Raw genomic sequence first — 25,553 nt, forward strand, 5'->3', positions numbered from 1 at the left:
CCAACATAGGAGCCCATGTAGGCTAGGCTAGTGGATCCACATATGGCCGTCTAAAGTTAAAGCTAAAGAAATGAACAAAGTTTGATGGAGTTATACCCGACAAGTAGTCTCCATGTTCCAATGTAAGGGGTTATGTTGGATTTCATATGATAGCGTGCTCGGTCTTAATGTCGGTTATAGTCATCTTCCCACAAATGAATGTTTCAAATGCTATGTGCTTGGTTTCTCTTACATGCACTTACTCATGTACTTTAACTTACAAAGTCTTAATGCTTTTCATTTTCTTGCATGCCTACATACTTAGTATATTCAAAATACTAATGCATACTCTTTCCTACATTATATCACCATGTAGGGACCGGCGTTCCTCCTCACTCTCCTCCACGTGTCTATTTAGGATCATTGAAGGCTACTTTTGGTGAATTCCCATGTTTCGGGAATAATATTCCTTTATATTTCCAGCTTATGATACGTTGAGACATTAGACATTTATTATGGTATTTCATTCTATTTTTATTAAGGGTGAGCTAGGGACTTGTCTTAACCCCCACTAAATCTTAAAGTTAGAGGTATTGTTAGACATATGAAAGTTGAAGTTTGACCATTTGGTTTTTGCTATGATGTTTCCATTAGTCCCTCTTTCCCTTTATATTCTGCTTATTGTTCATTATCATTACTTATGAAGGCTAAATGAATGTTAAGAGGTTTGTTTGAGGTATATTTGAGTTCTTCATTCATTTTGTCACATCTAGGCCCTAGACTTGGGTCGTGACAGTATGAAAGTAGTGAGATAATTTTCTAAAGTCCCGTAGCCTCCTTGTTATAGATTTGGCATGATCCAACTAATAAGGAGGACTCTAATAGACCTGGATTCATAGACATCCTAGGACTCTTCAACTCTGTGCTCTGATATAAAGTTTGTCATACCCCCAGTCTACACTTTAGCCATGCCCGGCACTCAAAAACTATTGTTGGTTCCTAAGCGAACCATTGGCCTGGCTAACTACTCAGATGAAGGCTTAACTCACAAAAATGTTAACTTAGTTGGGCATGTAAAATAATATAATTAATACTTCTCAAAATAAATCTCAAATACTATGAATATATAAAGGTTGTTTAAAAATATCTACTCTGAAACTGAAATTAACTTCATGCTTTGTCTATGTCACAACCCGACCTATAGCCTAGTCGTAACACGGTAATTAGAATCTTGAAGGATCCCAACTAATCCTCTTATCATAAAATTCATGATCATAGACAAGGTACTTGAAATAAATAAACAAGAATCAATGATATGGAAGCAAAATCTCAAATAGAACATAAGTCTCAAAAGAAGTGCGGAATAAGAGACAACATAGACTCCAATGAACATCTAACATGCCTCTACTAGACAATATGGGGGCGTAAAATAATCTCCCATCTCACCCAATATAAAATTTAAAGAAGTCATGAGCTCATAAGAAATAAAATATCTTATCCTCGGAACATAAGGACTCACCAACAATACACAAGTGCTAACTCTAGCCACGAGCGGGAGGAGGATGAATGTGATTGTTGGACCCTACATTATGATATAATGTAGGCAAAAAGTATGCGTTTGTACATAGAATGCACTAAGTATGTGAGAATATGCATGAACAATAAACATAGGACATAATCAATATGAATCATGGGATGCAAGACCAATATCTTTAAAACATGAGTAAAGTCATAAAAATATTAAAACATTTATCTCATTGGTCCATGCATCAAAGAATCTCACAATCATCTTAAGAAATTACATATGTGGGAGATAACCATAACCGACATTAAGACCATGCAAGCTATTACTTAGAATCTGATGATTTCTATATCGAGAAGGGGGAGGCTACTTTCCAAGGTAGGCTCCGTCCAATCATTATCATTATCATGTGTTATATGTGGATCTACTAGCTAGGCGATACTGGTTATCCTACGGTGGTAGCTTAGTTAAAGAGACTAGAGGTTGCTACTAGGGCTTAGGTCAAGACCCCACCTCAAAGTCCACTCGGTGCTAAGTACATCATCCTACGGAATACATATCATGTCATAAGCATAAATCATACTTGTAATAATTAAAAGCTTTTTATAATCATAATTTATTGACTTATTCATAGGAAAAGCTCATTATCAAGTAATCCATGTAATGTGGGTGTAGGTATTCCACAACTTCATATTTAGGGTCTTAAGTCACCTTCCTCATTAAAGATCTTAAATCACCCTTTCATTAGAGTCTTGAGTCACCTTCAAGGATCTCAAGTCACTCTTTTATTAAACTTGCTTGAAACATCATAAAAACATTGTTCATAACCTTTCATAAGTCATCATAAACTTCTTTGCATAAATCAACTTAAAATTCATGCATAAAGCTTGCATTGAAATAACATTGAAAATCATGATAATATCTCATAAATTATACTTGAAACTAGCATATAGATTAGGTCATTAAAATTCAACTTGAAATCATGCAATATGATGTGAATTATGCATAATTATACTAATAACATTGAAATATATCACAATTGAGAAGACCCAATGGAAATCATGCAATTAGGACTTTTAATTGAAGAAATCATAAGAGAATTGAGAAGATATCCTTGGGATTCCATGGGTGAAAGGTACCCATGGATGAAATTCCACATACCTTGACCTTGATGAGCCCTAAATTGAAAAGAATGAAATCTTGACCTTGAATAAATCCCTTGAATTGCTTGAGGAAGAAGAAGACCTTAAGAGAAGGCTTTAGGGTTTGGGGAATTTTTGGAGAGAATGGGAGGGTTAGGGAACTTTAGGTTAGTTAATAAGTAGGATTCTAGCCTCAAAAACCATCCATATTCATTAATGAAATATGGGAAATTGACCAAAAAGTACAATCACCACAGCCCGTGAAGACCAAGGGAAATCTTCAGGACCCCCTTCATGGAGACCATGACGGTCGGTGAAGTTCACCACGGCCCATGGTGAGGGTCATGATGAGGAACTTGACAGGAGGGTCTGTAGGAGTGGCCACTACGGAACCAACCATGGTCTGTGAAGGGAAACATGACCCATGGTGGTGGGGCGTGGTCCCTACCTTGGGAAAGTTTTTCAAGGGTTTTAGGGAGGGGTCACCACAGAGGGCACCATAGCTCGTGGTGCTCACCATGGCCCATAGTACCTATTGTGGTCCTTTCCCTATAGGCCTGGGTTTCAAAATCACCACTAAGGTGGCTCACCACAAGCCATGGTTCTGAATACGACCTGTGATGGCCTTCGTGTCATCACCTAGTGCCAAAAGCTGTATTTTTCTGGGATTTCATCTTTTGTTCCTCATTTTCTGTCTTTCTAACTTTTGGGGTATTACAGTCTATATCTATGAAGCCTATAATGACTCTGAATAGGTATCGGGATAGGCCCACGACTACCTCCAAATGACTAATAAATACTGAAATAATGAAGCTAAAATGAGTTCCTCCGAAAGAATGGATGTCTCACCAAAAAGCAAAATGGATGTGATCTTCAATGATGCGCCTATTGAGGATCTCTAACATATGTATCTTCCTCATGAAACAATGCAGCGTTGAAAGATGCTAGTACATGGAATGTACGATATGTAAAATAATTAAAAAGAAGCACTCACTGAATACTTGACTGAAGTAGATACTGAAATAACTCAACTCGAATGAAGTGTGCAAATATGAAATTAAGGCAATTCTTTACAAAATATAAGTAAGTGAATTCAACTCAATATGAAAATAATACTCACTCTTTGGGGAGTTTCTCTAACGAACACCCATCACTATAAGCATCGTAATGATATCATGAACTGGTCTCGTTGCTAGAGTCGTCCAATACCTTTACAGGATAAGGGACACAATCTCAACTCATGAATCCAATAGAAGTTTGTATTTGGGACTGAAATGAGGAGTCGGCTGAACCAATAGCACGATCCTATCCTACGCTAGCTATGTAGTATGAGTTATCTAAACTCTTACCCAAATTAGTGCTCAATACTACTTCCAAAATAATATGCATTAATGCTCATAGTATCGAGTGAGTAAAATACTCAAAAGAATATCTCATTTAATCTCATTGGACTTTACTCAGTTTAACTCAACTTTTCTCAAACTCACTACATTCTCTTTAAAATAGTCATACTTCTCAAACTCAGTAAATGCATAAAAATATAGCTTTGGTTTTCTCAACTCAATCTCAAGATAAATAAATTCACTCTTAACTCATTTAAAGTTGATAAGGATCATGCTTTTTTTTTAATAAAATTTTCATCTTATATATATAAAAGTAAACTGACGAGTACAAGGAGGGGGACGTGAAAGGCCTTACCTCCGAAAATAAAATGGAAGATATGTAATGAGAGGACTCCTATCGACTAGGAAGATCAAGTATAGGAAACTAGTTCTATTCAACTAAGGTACAGAACCTAGATAAATTAAAGAAAATCAAGTATACCCAATTTCCTTTGCATGGGTCGAGATCGGTCATATCTTATGTGATGCTCGACTAACATTTCTGAGAATCCATTTGGGCTTTACATTCTTGGGTCCATATAATAGATAACATACAAGTTGTTGAAAGTTGTTAAAATTCGGATTTTGCCAAAGAAGAAGAAACAAAGGGGCTCCATAATAATCGGCTATCTTTTTCAAGGTCGCTCGACTAACGTCTCCGATTCTCCATTTGGGCTGAAATTTCTTGGGCTCTACAATTGTTGTAGTTGCTGTATTCCTGCAAAATTTGGAGTATTTTTTATGATGTATACTGTTGCTCCTCTTGAGAGTTACTGTTCTGTCTGCAACATCGGCTGTCTTTTTCAATGTCGCTCGACTAACGTCTCCGGTTATCTATTTGAGCTGAAATTTCTTGGGCTCAACCATCTTTGGGGATGCTAATATCCTGCAAAATTTAGAGGATTTTGGATGTTGCATGATGCATGTTGTTGAGGGCTGATAGCTGCTGCTGAGGTTTGTTTCTGGCATCTGCTTCTCCTTAGTTTTGACAAACTTGTTGCAAGGAACATCTCCTCTTGTTTTTGATCTTGGGATCTTGCTGAATCTGTAGAGCTGCATGTCTGCAAGTTGTTCAAATTATCACAGCTGGAGTGTGTTGTGAATCTGTACTGATAAACAGACAAACACAGATGGCTCAAGAGGTGCAATTTCAGGTTGGTAGGAGTTGTTGAGAGGTGTTTCTGATGAATGCTTTTGGATTGTTGTAACTGCAGTAATCTTGGAGGAGGCTGGAATATTTTTCCTGCTGTAGTTTGTAACCTGCACAGAAACAAAAAAAACAAAAGGCAAAATCTGGAAACAATTCTGTCACCCCAAAAAGAAGCACTTCCCTTGTGGCTCCTCTTGTTGTTACTAATGTAGAAAAATTCTAGGATGTGTAATGTGATGTATCTGCACAGACCAGCAAACAAAAACAAAAACAAGAACTTGAATGTGTCCCATGTTAGTTGCAAGGAAACCAGCCTGGGCTTCCAATCAAGATTCCTATACCTGTTAAGCCAAGAAGGAAGAGAAGATAAAATATAAACTACTCTACTCCTTACCTCTAAAGTTAGACTGGTTATTCTAAGAAAATAATAAAGATAGTAATAAGGAAGGGAGATTTTCCTTTTGCCAGGAGTTCTAACTGTGAGATCTTCAAGGTATTTATAGCTATGCATAGACAAAACCATGTTGAAGTTTGAGTTAGAACCAAAATAGAATGAGTTAGGGAGGTTTCTTGATTCTCCTGAGTTTCTTTCTTCTGAAATAATTCATTTCCAGCTTGTCCATCTCAAGGTATGCCTTAGCTTGTTTGGGGAGATCATGCACAGTGAAATAGAATTCAGGAGATTTGCATTTGTGGCTGTGTTTAGATAACACATCAGCTGTGTAGTTTGCTTCTCTAAGGATGTGTTTACAGCTGAAAGTTTGGAATTGGTTGATGATGTTGTTTAAATTGTCCAGCAGCTCATTTATTGACCAAGGGGGTTTTGCTTCTTGTTGTAACCACCTGATTAGGAGTTGAGAATCTACCTCTAACTCTACCTGTAAATAACCAAGATGAATACACCAAGATAGACCAAAGATAGCAGCCCTGATTTCTGCTTGGTTGTTAGTTCCTTCCCCCAATGGAACTGCATAGGCAAAGATAAGGTCACTATGAGTATTTCTAAGTATTCCTCCTCCACCAATGTTGCCTGGGTTGTTAAGGGCACTACCATCTGTATTTAGCTTTACCATGTGATCACCTGGTTTGATCCAACATATAGGGGTAATTTTGGTGTCATGGTAGCATTATTCCACTGAAATGACTAGGTCCTTCCAGTTATTTGGCCATTCAATATAAGGAAAATCTGTGATGAGCAGGTTAGAGATGTCTTTGTAGACAGAAAATTTGACTCTTGAAAGGTTAGATTTCTTCCCTCCATATTTGGAAGCACATCTATTCTTCCATAAGTTCTAACAAATGAAGACAGGGATTGCTTGTAATAGGAGTTTATGTGCTTCATTCTTGTATTTAGATTCCACCATCTCATAAGCATATTTCTAAGAGGTGTGTAATCCTTTTTTATGCCCAAAGAATCAGCAAACACCCTCCAAGTATTCTTGGCAAAGGTTCCTGCAACAAAGGTGTGATCAATGGTGTCTTGGCCAGGTCTATCACAACAATGGCACTGAGAGGGGGCTTTGCCAAAGCTGGTTATTTTCTCATTGGTAGGTAATTTCCTTCTAAGAGCTCTCCAAACAAGAAAGGAGCATTTGAAAGGTATTAGTTGGTGCCAAGTACTTACATTCAGCATAGTATTTGTCCTCTTGTCTCTAATGAGCTCCCAGGCAGAAGAACAACTAAACTCCCCATTGGTATTAGGAATCCAGCATGGATGGTCCTGTTTGAGAGGATGGTAGCTGAATTGAGTTGCTAAAATGTTAGGAACAAACTGAGGAGGGGCTTTTTGGATAATGAGATCAACATTCCATTGGCCATTAGTTAAAAAAGCTGAAACTTGGGTGTGGTTAAACCTACAGCTGTTAGCAGAAAAGTGAGCTAAAGGGCCAACACCTAGCCAGTTGTCCCACCAAAAAAAGCAAGAGCCAGACTTAATTTGCCACTGAATGTGATGCTCAATGTTGTGTTTGTTGTTCATGAGGTGCTTCCAAATTAAGGACTGACCAGTGTCCCACTTTTTTGTAATAATATTGGCCCTCTGACAGTATTTGGATTTAAGGAATTCTCCCCACAAGGTGTTCTTGGTTCTAAGGGTCCACCACTGCTTGTATTAAAAAGATTTAACCATATCAATGATTTGTCTAAACCCTATGCCCCCTTCATCATAAGGATAGCTAAGGTTCTTCCATGAGGACCAGTGGTACTTCCTCTTGTCATTTTTCCATCCCCAGAAGAAGTTAGCAGTGATGCTCTAAATCTGCTTGATGATGGTTGAGGGAGGGATGCTGGCTGAAAGCAAATGTATTGGCATGTCTTAAATAACATGCTTCACAAGAATAGCTCTACCCCCATAGCTCAAGATTTTAGCATGCCAACCAGTGATCCTGCTTACAACTTTTGCAATAAGATCAGAGTAGTAAATAACTCTTTGCCTACCAATATAAATAGGACATCCCAAGTATGTTATAGGACTACTCTTTTGGTTGAAACCAGTGATACTCTTGATTCTCAGTACAGTAGACTTGAAAGCATTGGAGGGGACCATGAAATGACTTTTTTGCTTGTTAATCAATTGTCCAGAAACTCTTTCATAGGTAGTTAATGTTTCCATAATGAGAGCTAAGGTGTGCCTTCTTCCAGAAGTAAAGATGATGATATCATCTGCAAAACTCAAATGATTGATCTGAGGTCCCTCTTTTGCCATAAAGAAACCATGGAATTGGGGATGCTGATGAAGATTATTCAGTAGTCTGGACAGCACTTCAGCACCTAGGACAAATAAAGCAGGGGAGAGAGGATCACCTTGTTTGAGACCCCTTGTGGAGTGAAAGAAACCATGTCTTGAACCATTGACTATAACAGAGTACCAGTTATCAGCCATGATTCTCCAAACCATGTCAATGAAAGTTTCTTTAAACCCCATTCTTCTCATCACAAGACAAGTGTAATTCCAAGAGACCCTATCATAAGCCTTGGTCATGTTAAGTTTTATCACAACATTGCCTCCAGCATTTGGTTTTTTGATCTGGTGGATTATTTCCTGGGCAAGCATTATATTTTCAGAGATGTTTCTATTCTTGACAAAGCCAGATTGGTTCAAGGAAATAAGGTTGGGGAGAATAGGAGCAAGTCTTAGGTAGAGGAGTTTGGAAATGATTTTGTTAGTGAAGTTGCTAAGGCTTATGGGTCTGAACTCAGAGATTTTTGTAGGATGGTTTACTTTTGGGAGTAGAACCAAACAAGTATGGGTGAAATATTTAGGCATAGTTTGTCCACAAAAGAAGGATGTGATCACTCTAAGGAGGTCTTCTTTGATGATGTCCCAGCACACCTGAAAGAAAGTTCCATTCATCCCATCAGGGCCAGCAGTAGAGTGAGGATTCATAGTAAAAACAGCAGTTTTCACTTCTTCCATAGTAGGCATGGCTTATAAATCTTCATTGTCTTTGTCAGTCACTATTGTAGGGATGCAATGGAGTGTCTGCTGTTGGATGTGCTCCTCCTTTCCAGTAAAAATTGTTGGAAATATTCACAAGCAGCATCAGCTATCTCTTTATCACCTTGCACCCAAGAGCCTTCTTTATTTTGGATCCTGTGGATGTAAAGCTTTCTTCTCCTGCCTCTGATGAGAGCATGAAAGTAGCTAGAGTTCCTGTCACCTTCTTTGAACCAGTGAAGTTGAGACTTTTGTCTGAGGATAGAATCCTCCATCTTCATATATCTAATGTACTCAGCATTGATAGCATACAGTTGAGACCTATTTTCATTGGAGTTTATACTGATCAGATTCTCTTCAGCTTGTCTAGCCTTCTCCTCATATTTTTTGACTTTAGCATAGATGTCTCCAAATTGATTTCTTGACCAGCAGCTAAGAGTAGCAGTAAGTCTTTTTATTTTCTGATGAAAACTCCACATTGGATTTCCTTCAGAAGGTCTGCTCTATCAATTCTTGACAGTATCCATGAAAGAAGGTTGCTCAGGGCAGCAGTTCAGGAATTTGAAATACTTAATGGGGTTGTGTTGTTGGTCAATTATTTCCAAGAGCAAGGGGCAGTGATCAGAACCCACAGAAGGAAGATGAGTAATGCTGGTATGGGGCATGGTCTCTAGCCAATTATCATTAACCATCCCTCTATCAAGTCTCTTCCAAATTCTAAAGTTGATACCCCTCAGGTTGGACCAGGTGTATTTCTGACCTGAGAAACCAAGGTCTTAAAGACCTGAAGCCTCAATAATTCTAATGAACTCAAAACTCTTTCTCATATTATAGGGTACACCCCCTAATTTTTCTTCAGGGTCTACAATAACATTAAAGTCTCTTATAGTGCACCATGGATTGGATGTAGTAGACTGCTGTAGAAGGCTATCCCATAAAGGTCTTCTGAGATGATCTTTACATTTAGCATAGACAAAGGTAGTGATGAATTGATTTGGGATCATGGCATGATTGAGCTCACAAGTGATTAGTTGCTCATCATTCTCCAAAATCTTGCAATTCACATCTTTGGTCCAGAAAATCCAAATCTTACCATTGGGATTGTGGATGGCATAGTCCATATTGAGCTGGTTTCTAAAGTATTGTAACTGAGAGTTATCAGAAAAAGGTTCCATTAGAGCTATAAGAGAAATTTGATGGATATTTTTGAGAAATTTTATTCCATCCATGGCTCCTTGGGTATTAATACCCCTTACATTCCAGCTAAGGGTACTAATCATTGAGAAATTCTTGAAGTATGGGACCTGGTACTTAGTCTGCCTGTGGGGGCATTTTTTGTAGAAATTTTTGCCTTGTTGCTAAATCTGGTCCTATGTATCCCTCTAGGAGATAGACCCTGTGAACTAGCCACCTGTTGGATGTCTTCCTCATATATATTCTCAGAAGAGGGGTTGATGGTTTTGATTAAATGCTCACTTATAATATCATCTTCCTCCTGATCATGCAAGGGCTGATAATTATAATCTTCTTCATTTTCTGAATCACATATAGCATACTCATCAATAGGGTCCTGTATGTTGGTGTTGAAGGTGAAGTGAACTGTAGCTACCTCTGGAGTTTGAAAAGGGGTGATATCTATACCCACCTGATCATCATCAAGTACAAATTGTTGACATCCCTGTTCACTTTGCTGCATTGCAACACTGTCAGTTAAAGGAGTTTGGCATTTCTCAGAAAGGTTTGTTTTCTTTTTAATGGCATTTCTCCTTTTCTTGCTTAACTTGTTCTTTTTAGCATTAGAGTCTTTGCCACTACTGCTTTCAATAGATCCCAAATCCTTGGCCATATAGCCTAAAATCTTTTGCATGGTAGAATCATTAGTAGGGGGATCTCTTCTGATGGATTCAGTATATGGTATGTCATTTTGAGCCTTGTGTGCAGGGGTAGCAGGGGCTATAAGGTCACTCCTAAGGTCAGTGATATTCTCATGCAGAACATGAGACAGGATCATGCTTAAAATCAGTGAATGAAAGACTTCGCAACTCAAGTAATATAATATGCTCAAAACTCCATTCTCAATTAAGACATGAAATATATCATTATTTAACTCAAAATAATGCATAATAATAAGCAATATAAATACTGAATTAGGGTTCATGTGAATGTAACAATGAAAAACAATTCAAGAACTCAAAGTGTGGAAATAATCGTAATAGAATCAAATACACGGAGAACTCAATGAAAAATTACATAACTAATTGAAAACTCAATATAACGGAATTAAAACTCAAGCTTAAACTCTTTAATTACAGAATTGAGATGTAGGATGCGAGGATGAACTCAGTCCAATGCTATGATCATTCTTACATACCTGGAAGAACGATGTTCTTGGAGAAAATCAAAGGATTTGCTTAATACTATTGAACCCTAGTTTTTCTACTCTCCAAACTTTGCTCTAAATATTTTAAGTGTTAATAAGAGAATATCATCATAGAGTACTGATAAGGGACCTAAATTAGTCTTAAAATTTCAAGGTTTTGGTTTAGAAAAAGTGGGAAAAGAACAAATTACCCTTCATTAAAACTGACTTGGGTCGCATACGGGTCATTCTATGAACTGTAGAACTTTCTACGGGTCGTAGAAGACCCCTCATGGAAACTGGTGTCCAAAATTTAGACTTACTGGAATTCACCATATTGAGTCTATGGACCCTTTATACGGGTCGTAGACCCTTTAACGAGTCATAGGACTAGCTCGTGGAAGAGTATTGAAGGTTCTCGAGGGTTGGGTATACGGACCCCTCTACGGGTCGTAGACCTGGCTTGTGGAATATTGGTGCACATTCCAGTATCTAGTGGAATGTGACATTGGGTATATGAGTCCCTCCTATGGGTCGTAGACCCTTTGACGGTCATGGAAGAGGGCTCGTGAAATGGGTCCACGATAGTCACGACCTAGGCTAGGCCCTAGGTGCGACACGATGTTTAGAATCTCGAAAGACCCCAACGAAGAATCTTAGCATATAATTCAGGTAAATAAGCAAATAAGCTAATCATGAAAGCGGAAGTAAAGTCTCAATGGGAAAATCTCAATAAAGGACAAAAGATATCAAAAGATGCGACAGCATAGACTCCATGAACATCTAACATGCCTCTACTAACTAGATAGGGACATAAGGCAAGCTCCTACCTCATCCATGACAACATAAGAGAATAAAATAGTCAAATGATGCAATGAAATAAAGTGTCTTGTCCTCGAAGCATGAAGACTCACCAACAATGGTAGTATATAAGCTCAATTCTACTCACGAATAGAAGGTGTGCGATGATCGTCCATCCCTACATTATGATACAATGTAGGCAAAAAATATGCGTAAGTATATGAAATGCACTATCTAAGAAGTATGCATGAATAATACACATAGGATATAATCAATATGAAACATGGGATGCAAGACCAATAGGTGCGACATGAAAATTAAAATTTCAGAGGACCCCAACCAGGCCTCTTAGCATATCATTCATGAGCATACATAAGGTAAATAAGAAAATAAGCTAATCATGAAAGCAGAAGTAAAGTCTCAATGGGAACATCTCAATAAAGGAGAAAAGACATCAAAATATGCGACAGCATAGACTCCATGAACTTCTAACATGTCTCTGCTAACTAGATGGGGACATAAGGCAAACTCCTAGATCATCCATGACAACATAAGAGAATGAAATAGTCAAATGATGCAATGAAATAAAGTTTCTTGTCCTCGAAGCATGAGTACTCACCAACAATGGAAGTATACAAGCTCAACTCTACTCACAAATAGGAGGTGCGCGATGATCGTCCATCCCTACATTATGATACAATATAGGCAAAAGTATGCGTAAGTACATGAAATGCAAAAAGTATGTGAGAAGTATGCATGAACAATAAATATAGTAAATAATCAATATGAAACATGGGATGCAAGACTAATATCTTAAAACAAAAGTAAAACCTTAAAAACCTTAAAGCATCATAATCATTGGTCAATGCATCAAAATATCATCATCATGAGAACTTTATAACTTTCTTTAATTGGTGTGGGATAGGACCTTAACCTACAGTTAATATCATGTGATCTATTACATGAAATCCGATGATCCCCACATCGAGAAGTGGGAGGCTACCTTGCCTGGGCATACTTTGTCATGGTACTCTCTTTAACTAGGCTATATGTGGATCCACTAGCTTCGTCATATTGACATCTTTAAACCTACGTAGGCAACGTAGTTTGGGATAAAGTTTGCTACTAGGATTCCCTTGGGTAGCTATAATGGCATACCGAACGAAACCCCACCTTAAATTCCTCCCGTGCTAAGTTATTATCTCAAAGGAATTTTCATGAAAACATAATCATTAACATCATTAGGAAATATAATAATAGATATCAATCCATCTTTATAAAATAACATAAGAATAGCTCATCTATTAACTTCATCATGAATGTGTGAGGAAATTGCCATCACAACCTTTAACTTCTTTAATATGATTGTGCAAGAATGGTCCTTATTGCACCATATCTTCTTTGATTATAGCATCATTGAATCATCTTTCATAACTTCTTGCTTAACAACATCTTCGAACATCACTCATAAAGCTTTTATTGAAATAACTTGAAAACCATGATCATAACTCATAAATCATAATTGAAACTATGGTCTTTGAAATTCATCTTAAAATCATGCAATGTAATGTGAATCATGCATAATTAGGCTAATAGCATTGAAATATATCATAATTAAGAAGACCCAATGCAAATCATGAAATTAGGGCTTTTAGGATAGAAACTCATAAGAGATTTTGAGAGAAAACATTGGTATTCTATGGGTGAAAGGGCCCTAGGATGAATTCCCACATACCTTGACCTTTAGGAGTCCTAGATTGAAGAGAATTGAGGCTTGATCTTGAAGATTTCTTTTGAACTTTATTGAGGAAGAAGAAGACTTGGAGAGCACACTTCTAGAGAGAAGATTTTGATTTGGAGTGTTAGGGTGAGAATGAGAGAGTTAGGAGAGCTTAGAGTAGTTCATAGATTCGAATATAGTCCCAAAAATCATCCATATTCATTAATGAAAATATAGGAAATGACCAAAATACCCCCAACTTAAAAATAGATTCGGGTAACTAAACGGACCTCCACCATTGCTCATGATGGCCAATACAAGACGTGGTCACTATCGTGGTGATGGACTTGAACTCAGGGAACTTGGGGTTGCTGGATCCCCCTCCACGAGACCTACCATGGTCCGTGGAGGGCACTACGGCTCGTGGTGGAGGGCATGGTGAGGAAGTTATCAGGGTATGTAGGAGGGTCTACCACGAAGGGAACTAAAGCTCGTGGTGCTCATCACGGATCGTGGTCCCAATCGTATACTCCTCCCCTGAACATCTGATTTTCAGGATCTCCACCACAGCAGCTCACCATAGGTAGTGGTGAGGAGTACGGCCCGTGATGTCCTTCATGGCCCTCAACTGGTGCCAAAAAACTGAGTTTTCTAGGGAATCTTCTTTCGAACCTCATTTTCCGACTTCCCAACTTTCGGTGTCTTACAAAGACTGGGCATTGGGACCTCTTCTATGGATGCTTCCTACAATACGTAGAAACTTCTACGAGCCATAGAATGCATTTGTATGGAGGGTCTGAACAATTGAAAATTTTACTAAGTTCTGGGGACCCTACGAGTCCCACCTACGACTCGTAGATCCTTCTATGGTCCGTAGGTGTCACTCATAGTCCACTGGACAGTTAACTTTCCTCACTTTCTCGTGGCTCATCGGGATTGATCTAAGTTAGAATAGTTTGGGGGTGTTACACATACTTCCATTAGGGAAGTTGTTTTTCTTATTTTTAAGAAACTTATTGTCCTAGAGAAACTGTTTTTCAAAAATTTTGACCAATCAAACGTGAGAAAATCAGTGGAAAAAATCATACCTAACACACCCATTAAGCGTAATATTTTTTTCACAGATATAATGTGGTATAATCTTATATATTGAATTTTGTAGTGTAATCTTTTATGTCGGGCGGTATATTTTAAAAAATTTCCCAAAACAATTATGTGTTTTTCTATTACATGGAAAGTGAGAGGAGAGAGATATATAATAGAGTATGAAAATCAAATTAGTTTTTGGTACAGAAGTCATAAAAGTGGGCATGGTACGATGTTAAAAAAAATTAATTTTTAATTTTTAAAAATATTATATTATTATCATACCAAATTAAGCTCGTAAGATTTAGTATATTAAAGTTCAGTTTCGATATTTGAGATATGATAAGTCGATAATTATAGTTTGTTTGAGTCGAATGCTCATACAATAGATAATTATGGCTTTAGTTTTTTTTTTAAAATGTCTCAATTACACATGTGAAAAATCATTCAAAAAAAATAAAAATAAAAAAATTGGCTAATCAATTACATGAAATGAACATTTCAATCAAAAGAAAATACTAGTCAAAGTTCCAGTATCATCTAAATAATTGATTTTATACTAATACTATTTTTATACATTTGAATTAAGTTATTTTGCTAAAAACACTTAAAATACATATCAAAAATATCATATCGAAATTGCACTACTAAAAAATTCAATTCAATAGTAATTCTATAACTATCCTATCATATTCAACCAGAAAAGATGTTAACTTTTCTGTCATTATCAAATTTATTAACTTTCAATCATGCAAATTTAGCCAACTTGGCAAGTCCTGGATTGTCTCTAGAGCAATCTAACTCCCACGTCTTTCTTTTTTTCTTTTAAAAAATAATAAATAAATTTGGGGATAAAGTGAAATAAGATTTCTTAACAAGCTATCTACTCCCCTCAATCATTGTGACCTCTTTTCAACAACAGAAATAAATAAAAAATTCACTCACATCTTACTCAGACTTAACTACCTTAAGCTGTCTTCCTACAAATTTCAGCAGCTTGATGTTTATATTATTGAAAAAGAATCAATTTTAGTACTTACAAGTGCTGAAATACCAAAGTAGTATATTATCTGATAAATATCCACCCTGAAAATTAACCCCAAATAATCCAGAATCACAATTGTATATCACAAACGCTATTTATGTACAAGTGTAGATGTTTATTGCCAAGGAGATAAGATATTATCCTGTTTCAAAAGCAAATTCATCTACCCCATTAACCAAATACTGTACATTTCTCATTGTATGACACGAGACAGTGAAAGAGCTAAAACATCCCACCATCTTAATCATTGAGGACTCCTTTCAATCGTAGTGGAAAGCTTTCGTATAGGTCTTTGAGGGCTGCATATAAGGGTTCTCCAGCCTTGGGTCTTTCTACAGTTCCAAGAAGAATGTCAGCTGTAGTGAGGTAAGGATCCCCATAGAATTGGAGATTAGCATCCATCCGTGTTGTGACGAGATTCCCCTCAAGTGAGACTCCCACAAATGCACCTGAAGCATACAAATCAAACCCAAAGTGATTTAAGCAGGGGGGAAGATGCACATTTGGCCGCCCAGCCAAAAATATGCATAAATTATACATTTGTTGGCTATTTAAGTTAATTTCCCACTAAGAAGCAATCACAGTACTGCTGATAACATCCACTCTTGCATGAGATACCCATCAAACAGAGCAAATGCTACATTACCTTTACTACAACTGTAAGTATAGCATATGCCAGAACCTTTCTCTCCAGCTCGAAGATCTGCCTCCACAACTCTCCCAACTGGGCCAGCTGCAGCGCTGCAACCAGCACCAAGAGAAAAATGTATACGGCTGCAAAATGTCTTCACGGCCTTAGAGTCATGTAGCACAATAATGAAGTCCGTCAACTCACCTCCAATCTGTAAAAAGACGAAAATCAACCTTTTAGAGTAAGGATGAGGAGGACAAATTTAACAAATAAGCTAGACAATCCAATAAATATGTGCTTAACTATTCAGCTGATTAGGAGAATAAGTTCCATTCAGTTTAGTCAACCCAAATGGATCAAATTCTTAGTTTAGGAAGAACAAAACAATGTTTGTATATTAAGATAAAACAAAATGCTGATGATATGCCCATGGACCTTTTTTGCTCCCCTACAACATAAAAGACCTTCAGAGACCCAAGCTTTGCCGAAAACAGAAAATGAATCTGATTAAGGAAAAAATGTAATCACTCAATTCAACTGAATTCCTAGCATAACTGTTCTATACTATCTGAATTGACCACATTCTAAAAACTGAAGGAGAGTGTCATAAGCAAAGACCATTAATTTAGAGTATACCTGTGCACCCCATCCAAAACCAGCTGATAGTATAGCAGATGGTGCAGACCATGAACCATCAGACCTTCGTGCAACCACCAGGCCGGAGCCAAATTTATAAGTAAGAAGCATCCCAGCTTTGGCAACCGTTAATATTGCCAGACCTTTAGCTCCTTTCAAAACTGCACCAGGTATGGACCTCTCGGGATTCAACCGAGCAACCTGTGCATTACAAGATTTAATCAGCATTAGAAGGTAGAAGTTGCACATTGGGGTCAGCAAATAATTCACAGAAGAATCTGAAGATTCTGACTGTAGAAGCCTCTTCTAACACTGCCATTCTTGTTCCAACCCTAAAGGAAGAGGGACAATGGAATGTCATGATGAGCTGTGTGTGTGAGTGAAGAGAGAGCATTCACAATGAAACTAAAGAAGATCTTCAATATTCAAGTTCTTTGAATTTTTCACCTTTAATATATGACTCAATTTTTAACTTGAACCTTGTTCTCTTTTTTAAAAAAAAAAATGATTACCCTCCTAGCCCTTTTTATTTGTATTGGTGATGGATGAATTGACGCAACATATCCAAGGGGAGGTTCCATGGTGTACGCTATTTGCAAATGACATAGCATTGATTGATGAGACACACGCCGTTAACAATAGGCTGGAGCTTTGGAGGCATAGACCTTGGAGCCTAAAGGTTTCAGGTTGAGTAGGACTAAGACATAATACTAGGAGTGCAAGTTCAGTGACGTAACTTACGAGGAAGATGTGGAAGAAAGGATTGATACACAAGTAATTCCCAAGAGAGGAAGTTCCAAGCATATTGGGTCAATAATCCAAGGAAATGGGGTGACGATTATGAGACAAATCATATTGGAGTGGGATGGATGAAATGGAAGCTTGCATCAAGTGTCTTTTCCAATGAGAATGGGCGACCAAGACTTAAAGGTAAGTTTTAGAGAGTGATTACTAGACAAGCTCTGTCTTACGGGCCGGAGTGTTGGTTGGTGAAGAACTAGCACGTCCAGAATATAAAAGTAACAGAAATAAGAATGTTCAGATGGATGTGTGAGCATACTACAAGAGATGTGATAAGAAATGAAGATATTCAGGACAATATGAGAGTGACCTCCATGGTGGACAAGATAAAGGAAGCAAGGTAAGATGGTTCAGACACGTGAAGAGGAGGTGCACAGATGCCCAGTGAGGAGGTGTTAGAAGTTGACTATGGTGTGTCTACGAACAAGTAGAGGCCGACATAAAAAGTATTGCAAAGAGGTGATTAGACAGAGCATGACACACATGTAGCTTACTAAGGACATGACCCTAGATAGGAGGATATGGTGGTTGAGGATTAGGGTAGAACCGTAGAAGGTTAGTAGGTAGTCAAGCGCTATCTAGCTTCACTTATTAGTATTACTATTATTACTCTCCTATTATCTTTGTGCATGTATGCACCAATAAAGAGGTATGAGAGGTTGGCTATAACAGGTTTTAGGAGAGGTGAGGTAGGCTGAAAAAGAACAGGGGAAGGTGATCAGACAAGACATGACATATAAAACATAACCCTAGATAGAAATGTATGGAGGTCCGGGATTAGGGTAAAAGTGTAGTAGGTACCGAGTGTTGGCATACTTTTATATGGGAGAGGCAAGGAGCTAATCTCCTCTTCTCCTTCTTTAGTAATGTTATTTAGTAATCATGCAGTTTCTTATACTTCAATTTTTACAACTACTTGTTGCTTCATTTGCTTTGTTTATCTTGCTAGTTTGTTGTCCTTAATTTTCCTCCAATCTTTCTTTGATTACACTTCTTTTAAAGGTCTATTGGAAACCTCTCTACCCACAAAGGTAAGGTATGCGTACATCCTACCCTCCCCAAACCTTACTTGTGGGACTACATAGGGTATGTTGTTGTTGTCACCTATTATCTTAATTTTTTATTTTATAACATGTTCTTTCTTTTGTTTCGCTTATCATATTTTTTTAGTCGCTTTTGTTCTTTTCTCCATTATTTTCTAAATGGCTTCTTCACGATTATATTTCCTTTTCAAACCTACTTTGAAATGCTTTACTTGACCTGAGATCTGTTTTTATCAAAAACAATCTCTCTACCTCCACAAGGTAGGAGGTACGGTTTGCATACACATCACCCTCCCCAGACTCCACTTGTGGAATGACATTGGATACGTTATTGGTGTTGTACCTTTCTAACCTGTTTGTTTCTTTGCAAAATCATGAAAACGTGTATTTTGTAAAGGGTGAAAGAGAATATGTGTGTGTGTTGCTTAATTATTTCTTTTAAAAGAAATGGGTTTAGATCTAAAGGAAGAGAATTAGAACACAAAATAAAGAGTGAGGGGATGACCAATTTCACTTAAAGGTCAAGTCTTTTATTTGAATAAAATCAAGATGTACTAACCAACATAAGCATTTGGTGATGGACCAGGAGGGAAGAAGACTGTATATGACCAGACGAGGATTAAATCAGGAGGCTTTGACCCCTTCCCTCTCTCGGGAGATGGAGAAGAAGTTGATGACGATGGAGGCTTCAAGGAGTAGTGGTGATGCGAACTACATGTGGGATAACACAGCTAGTTGCCTTAGGGAAGCAGCTAGAGAGGTGCTAGGGGTAACTTTGGTGGTCATCGAGGGGACTGGTGGTGGAATAGAGAAGTCCAAGGTAAAGTGGAAGCAAAGAAGGTTGCTAATGTAAAATTGGTGGAGTCCAAGGAAGAGGAAGAAAAGCGGACGAATAAGGCAATAATAAGGAGGCAAAGTGGAGACTAAGTTAGCTGTTACAGCGGTGAAACAACATCTTTCAAATACATGTATGTTGAACTAGGAGATAAAGGCAACAACAACAACAAGCCCAGTATAGTCCCACCAAGTGGGGTCTGGGGAGGGTAGAGTGTACGCAGACCTAACCCCCACCTTGAAAGGTAGGGCGGCTATTTCCGAAAGACCCTCGACTTAAGAGAGAAGAACAAGAGAGGAGAAACAAGGAAAACAAGACATAGGTCAGTAGAGCCAAGCATATCGAAAATAATATAAAAATATGAGAAATGAGAGCAAGAAAGTCAGGGTAGGAAAGACCGGAAAGAAAAGAGCATTAACTACTATAGATAAAAAATTGTACAGGCTGACAAAAGCAAGAGAGAGGAAGGCTTGAGACCTTGATAAAGTGAAGTACATCAAGAATGAGGAAGACAGGGTGTTGGTGGAAGAGAACCTCATTAGACAAAGATGGCAAACATACTTCCACAAACTATTGAACGAAGAAAGAGACAGAGACATTATGTAAGGCAATTTGGAGCACTCTGAGAGGCATCAGGAGTTTGGGTACGGTAGGTGTATTAAGGTTGAGGAGGTTAAGCGTACTATTAATAGAATGAGTAGGGGAAGAGCGACCGGACCAGACAAGATTTCGGTGAAATTTTGGAAAAGCACAGGCATAAAAAGGTTGACTGGGTTGTTTAATGTCATTTTAAGACAGCAAAAATGCCCAAAAGAATGGAGGTGGAATGCAACGGTCCCGTTAAACAAGAATAAGGGTGATATACAAAACTATAACAATTACAGAGGCATCAAGTTGCTAATTCACACTATGAAAATTTGGGAGAGGGTGATATAGATGAGGGTGAGAAGGGGAGTGTCCATTTTTGAGAACCAATTCGGTTTCATGCTAGAGCGATCGACTACAGAAGCCATTCATTTGGTGAGGAGACTTGTGGAGAAATATAGGGAAAGAAAGAATTTACATATGGTGTTTATTAACCTTGAAACGATTTACGATAAAGTCCCGAGGAAAGTCCTCTAGAGATGCCTGGAGGCTAAAGGTGTACCAGTGGCTTACATTAGGGCAATAAAGGACGTGTATGATTAAGTCAAAACTCGGGTTAGAACGGTGGGACGATACTCTGAGCACTTCTCTGTTGATATGAAGTTGCACCAAGGATCAATTCTTAGCCCTTTCTTATTTGCCTTGGTGATGGACGAACTGACACAGTGTATTCAAGACGAGGTGCCATGGTTTATGCTATTTGTGAATGACAGTACTGATTAATGAGACACGTGATAAAGTTAATGCTAAGTTGGAGGTGTGGAGACAAACTCTGGAGTCTAAAGGGTTCAGGTTGAGTAGGGACCAAAATGGAATATTTAGAGAGTAAATTCAATGACACGGTGCATGAGGTTGGCGTGGAAGTGTAGCTTGACACTCGGTCTATCCCTAAAAGAGATAGTTTCAATATCTTGGGTCAATAATCTAGGAAAGTGGGAACATTGATGATGATGTCACTCAAGCCTCCGAAGTCTTGTGTGATAAGAAGGTACCACCTAAACTTAAAGATAAGTTCTACAAAGTAGTAGTTAGACTGACGTTGTATGAGGCACAGTGTTGGTCAATCAAGAACTCCCATGTGCAAAAAATGCAAGTCGCGAAAATGAAAATGTTGAGATAGATGTGTGGGCACACTAGGAAAGATAAGATTAGGAATGAGGATGTTCGTGACAAGGTGAGAGTGGGCTCCACAGTGGACATGATAAAGGAAGCCAAATTAAGATGATTTGGTCATGTAAAGAGGAGATATGCAGATACCCCAGTGCGGAGGTGTGAGAGCTTGGATATGGAGAGTACAAGAAGAGGTAGGCTGAAAAAGTATTGGAAAGAGGTGATTAGACAGGACATGACGCAACTCCAGATTATCGAGGACATGACATTAGATAAGAGGGTGTGGAGGTCACATATTAGGGTAAACGATTAGTATGTATGGAGTGTTGTCTTGATTTTCGAGTGGTTTAGCCGTTTTCTTATAGTGTTTTGTTTTTTACTCCACCACTTCTTGTTGATTGTTTTACGTGATTGCATTACTTTTTGGTTGTTATTGTTTCCTTATTAGTTGTTTTGTTTCTCCACTGTCGTTTTCCTTTTACATTATTCTGATATGTTATACTCTAGCCGAAAGTCCTCCAAAAATAATCTCCTGTCCTCCACGAGGTAGGGGTATGGTCTGCGTACACTCTACCTCCCAGACCCTACCTGTGGAATTCCACTGGGTATGTTGTTGTAATTAATTATAAGAACTAAAAATGCACATTTTGTAAGAACATCGTGAACTACATGTTTGACAAGCAGATTAATATATAAATATAATGGCATAAAACTATTCAAATATTTGACAAAGATAATTTATCAATTTTAACTAAAAATTAAATGGCATGCAATGCGAAATAATAAGTCAATACTATTAAAGCTAATAAATTGGAACCGGAAATCTAACATAAATTCAAAATTCAAAGAAAGAAGTTAACATAATACTCTTATGTCTGATTCCATCATAACTAGTAAATATAATTCAAAAGAAAAGAAAAACATTAGTCTATAACCTCATTCAACAATGAAATTCTACTTTAAGTCAAAACCTAGAATAATAACATAGTTATGCTAAATGAAAAAAATTAGAGCAAGTACATTGAATCACAAGAAGTAAAGGTTGGGAAACAAGAAGAAAAGAAATGAAATATATATATTTAAATTAAAAAGTAAAAGTAAACAATGAAATTAAAATAATAGAAACAATAAATAAATTAAAAAGAAAGAATTCAAATAAAAACAAAAAAAGAATTTAAAAAGTAAAAATTACACCCAATTCTCAACCTCCACTTGTGAATTGGAGAGTGTAATTACCCCTTCCCAGTTACACCCAATTTCCTACTAACCAACTAATTACTTGGCCAACCAAACATGTCAAACTGTGTAAGTACACCCAAAATCCAATTCCCATATGACTTTCCAAACATGCCCTTAATGTAAATATGGAGTAGGCCATGCAATAATTGGAAGATGTGTTGCACTATATCTCTGAATACTGAATAATCAAGAACTATTATACTATTTTATAATACGAAAAACATCCACAAAATTGATTAAGCAATACCCTAAATCTATATAGACCAAAATGAAATAATAAGTATCAGCTAACTCATTTATTTTTATTTTTTTGATAAAAGTGAGCTAACTCATTTATTCATGATAAAAAAAAATTAAAAGAGGCAACAGTAATTCCTACAGCATCTTGGTGACGATCTCGCTTGCTATTGGATGTGCTTCTCATTCCACCCTAAGGATTAAATTATTTTCTTTTTTTTCAAGAAAAGAAAGGAAAAAAATACACACAAAGTTTCTTTACCCTTCATTGAATGAACTCTTTTATGAATTGGCAAAACCACAAATAGATTAGGGCGCAAATTTTTTTAAAAAAAGGACAGGGTGCAAGTTAAAAGCTGATACATATATAAGGCATGGAAAATACAAAGAACTTACAATATTCACCAAAAGGCACAGTGTTGATTCTTGAGGTTGAAGCCAACAAAATCAAAAAAATACAATGCCTTAGTAGTAAAGAGAACTGACCTGTGCATACGTCCTCAATGTGTTTGCTGACTTGTATATCTCATACTCCATGGATAAACCGACGGGAAGGTTCAACCAACCTCTTGTAGAAGTCCAATCCATAACATCATGCTTTGCAACCTGCACAGCATTGCTGATGGTGTTGATGAGCACGCCTTGCACCGGGTCAAGCCTATCATAGCAGGTATCACACACTCTCTGGGGGTTCTTCTCCTGAAACTTCATGGGCAACAGGCACCTCCCTTTTGTGCATGTCCTACAAAAAACTCCTCCACAAAACCGACAATGATGTCTTCCACGAGTGAATGCTGTGAAAGGCGCAGTGCATTGCATACAAACAGTTGTTGAACTGTCTGGAAGCCACTCTGGAGGCTCAGATTCCAACACATCCTTGTAAGCACTGTAGTTAAATGCATTTGGCTCAACTAGTGGTGGAGCACTTGGTATGTAAACTGATGAATGCAAGAAAGTATCTCCATTTGTACCAGATCCAAGAAATGAAACATTAGAACTAGGTAACTGTGGAACTGTATTTGAAACCTGACCTTTATTCTGCCCTGTAACAATAGCAACTAGCCCACTCAAGACATTTCTTAAATTGACCTCAGGAGGACCACTTTGTGGCACAAAGTTATATGGATCATTACCAGAACCATAGCCCCTATCCAAAACATCATCACATTCGATCAGTGGGTACCCATGTGGATAATTGTTACCTCCAGAATGGGAATCCTCTGGGACTTTGCCCCATGAATCCTCATCAACTTCGTCTTCAACAAATTGAAATTTAGCATTGTCCTTTTCCAAATTAGCAAGCGAAGAATACACAACTTTGCCTTCAAATTTCACCATGATTCCAGCATAATCAGTATAACATATCAACAACAGATGGGCTGCAAATAGGTAACATGACATCAGTCAAAAGAAAATTTAACAAATAGTAACCACTTTAAAGATCCCCATTCATCCTAAAATGATTATCCTGCTTTATATAGAAGGTTTTAATTTTTTAAATACCAAAAAAAAGTTTTGTTAGACCCAATTTAACTCTTTTTCTTTTTGGTTAAATCTTCTCACAATTTTATCCTCTATTCTATTCTTTATACACTTCACCTTGATTGGTTGGTTGTTATGTATTGTTTCATGATGTATTGTACTGTATTGTGTTGTATTGTTTTAATGAATACAACGTTTGGTAAGATTGTATCATTCTCTGTCATTACATAATGTCACATATCCATAATTTGAATGATAAAACTACAAGAAATTGTAGGGTATGGAGTAGAGCTACTATGAAAAAGTAGGGTAAATGATAAAATAGAATTATTAAATAATAAGTAAAAAAAAATGAAAAGAAAATATTAAGATAACGACGTGATTACACCAAATCGGTCGTTACACAAAATGAGTCTTTTCGTTGTTACCTAAAAGATGGATTTTAATGATACGATACAATATAATTTAATTAGCAATCAAAACAAACATTGTATTTAGACTAACAATACAATACAACAGGTAACAACCATCCAAACAAGGGGTTAACGAAAAATTATATAACCGGATGTGTTTCTAAAAATTCTCTTAATAACTGTGGCAGGCCAAAAGCCTACAAGAAAATATGGAGGAAACTAATCCAATATACAATCAAACCAATTAAGCCTCAACCCCAGACTAGTTGGATTCAGCTCCAATTCTTTCCAGCCAAAAATAAGAAATTAAGCATTGTTGAGAATCTTAAAAATGAAAACTTTAAGTCACAGAACTGAAAATACCAAAGAGCATGCAATTTTATAGCAAAACATACACAATTAAAGAGAGAAAGACACCCAAATAGCAAACCGCAATAAAAAAAATTAATTCGGAGAAACAAAATGTAGGGTTTTAAAAGCGAGAGCTTACTAGCTAGCTACAAAACTTCCACTTACATAATCCGGTCAAAATTCTAGAAGAAAACCTCAATATTCCAATTTCAATTTTGTCTATACCTAGGGTTACCTTATATACCAAAAAAAAAAAAAAACCTCATACACACACAACCAGAGAAAAAAGTGAGGATTGAAGAGAAACTAATCAATTTTGGTGGAAGAAATTCGAAAAAAAAAAGAGAGTACAATTACCAGATCTTGTTTGTTTGGTGATCGGTAATCGGTGATAGGAAGAAGGCGATAAGAAGTTTGTGGTTTCGTGGGTTCTCTGTTTGCGTCGGAAACCGGGTAATCAAGCTTCTTGTTTGAGGCTAATTTTAAAAAAAATATATATTATTTCAGT

The 25,553-nt window shown here is 37.3% G+C and overlaps 1 protein-coding gene across 1 annotated transcript; it reads right to left on the bottom strand.

Annotated features, from left to right (window-relative positions):
- Positions 1-15,620: 15,620 nt before the first annotated feature.
- LOC129891205 (uncharacterized) lies at positions 15,621-25,553 on the bottom strand. Its single transcript, XM_055966486.1, has 5 exons — positions 25,403-25,553; positions 23,286-24,178; positions 16,890-17,090; positions 16,269-16,464; positions 15,621-16,071 (listed from the first exon to the last, which is right to left on the bottom strand). Exons 2-5 carry the CDS (start codon positions 24,135-24,137, stop codon positions 15,863-15,865), a joined length of 1,458 nt encoding a protein of 485 aa, XP_055822461.1. The 5' UTR covers positions 24,138-24,178; positions 25,403-25,553; the 3' UTR covers positions 15,621-15,862.

The sequence above is a fragment of the Solanum dulcamara genome, chromosome 6 (genome assembly GCF_947179165.1).
Source record: "Solanum dulcamara chromosome 6, daSolDulc1.2, whole genome shotgun sequence".
Taxonomy (NCBI): domain Eukaryota; kingdom Viridiplantae; phylum Streptophyta; class Magnoliopsida; order Solanales; family Solanaceae; genus Solanum; species Solanum dulcamara.

What these genes read in the sequence shown, in the direction of transcription:
- LOC129891205 (XM_055966486.1), bottom strand. Translation starts at nt 24,137, where the DNA reads ATGGTGAAATTTGAAGGCAAAGTTGTGTATTCTTCGCTTGCTAATTTG. An exon ending in CATTGAGGACGTATGCACAG is followed by an intron (nt 17,091 to 23,285) that starts GTCAGTTCTCTT and finishes TGTAATGCACAG; the next exon opens with GTTGCTCGGTTGAATCCCGA. An exon ending in GTTTTGGATGGGGTGCACAG is followed by an intron (nt 16,465 to 16,889) that starts GTATACTCTAAA and finishes GTCTTTTTACAG; the next exon opens with ATTGGAGGTGAGTTGACGGA.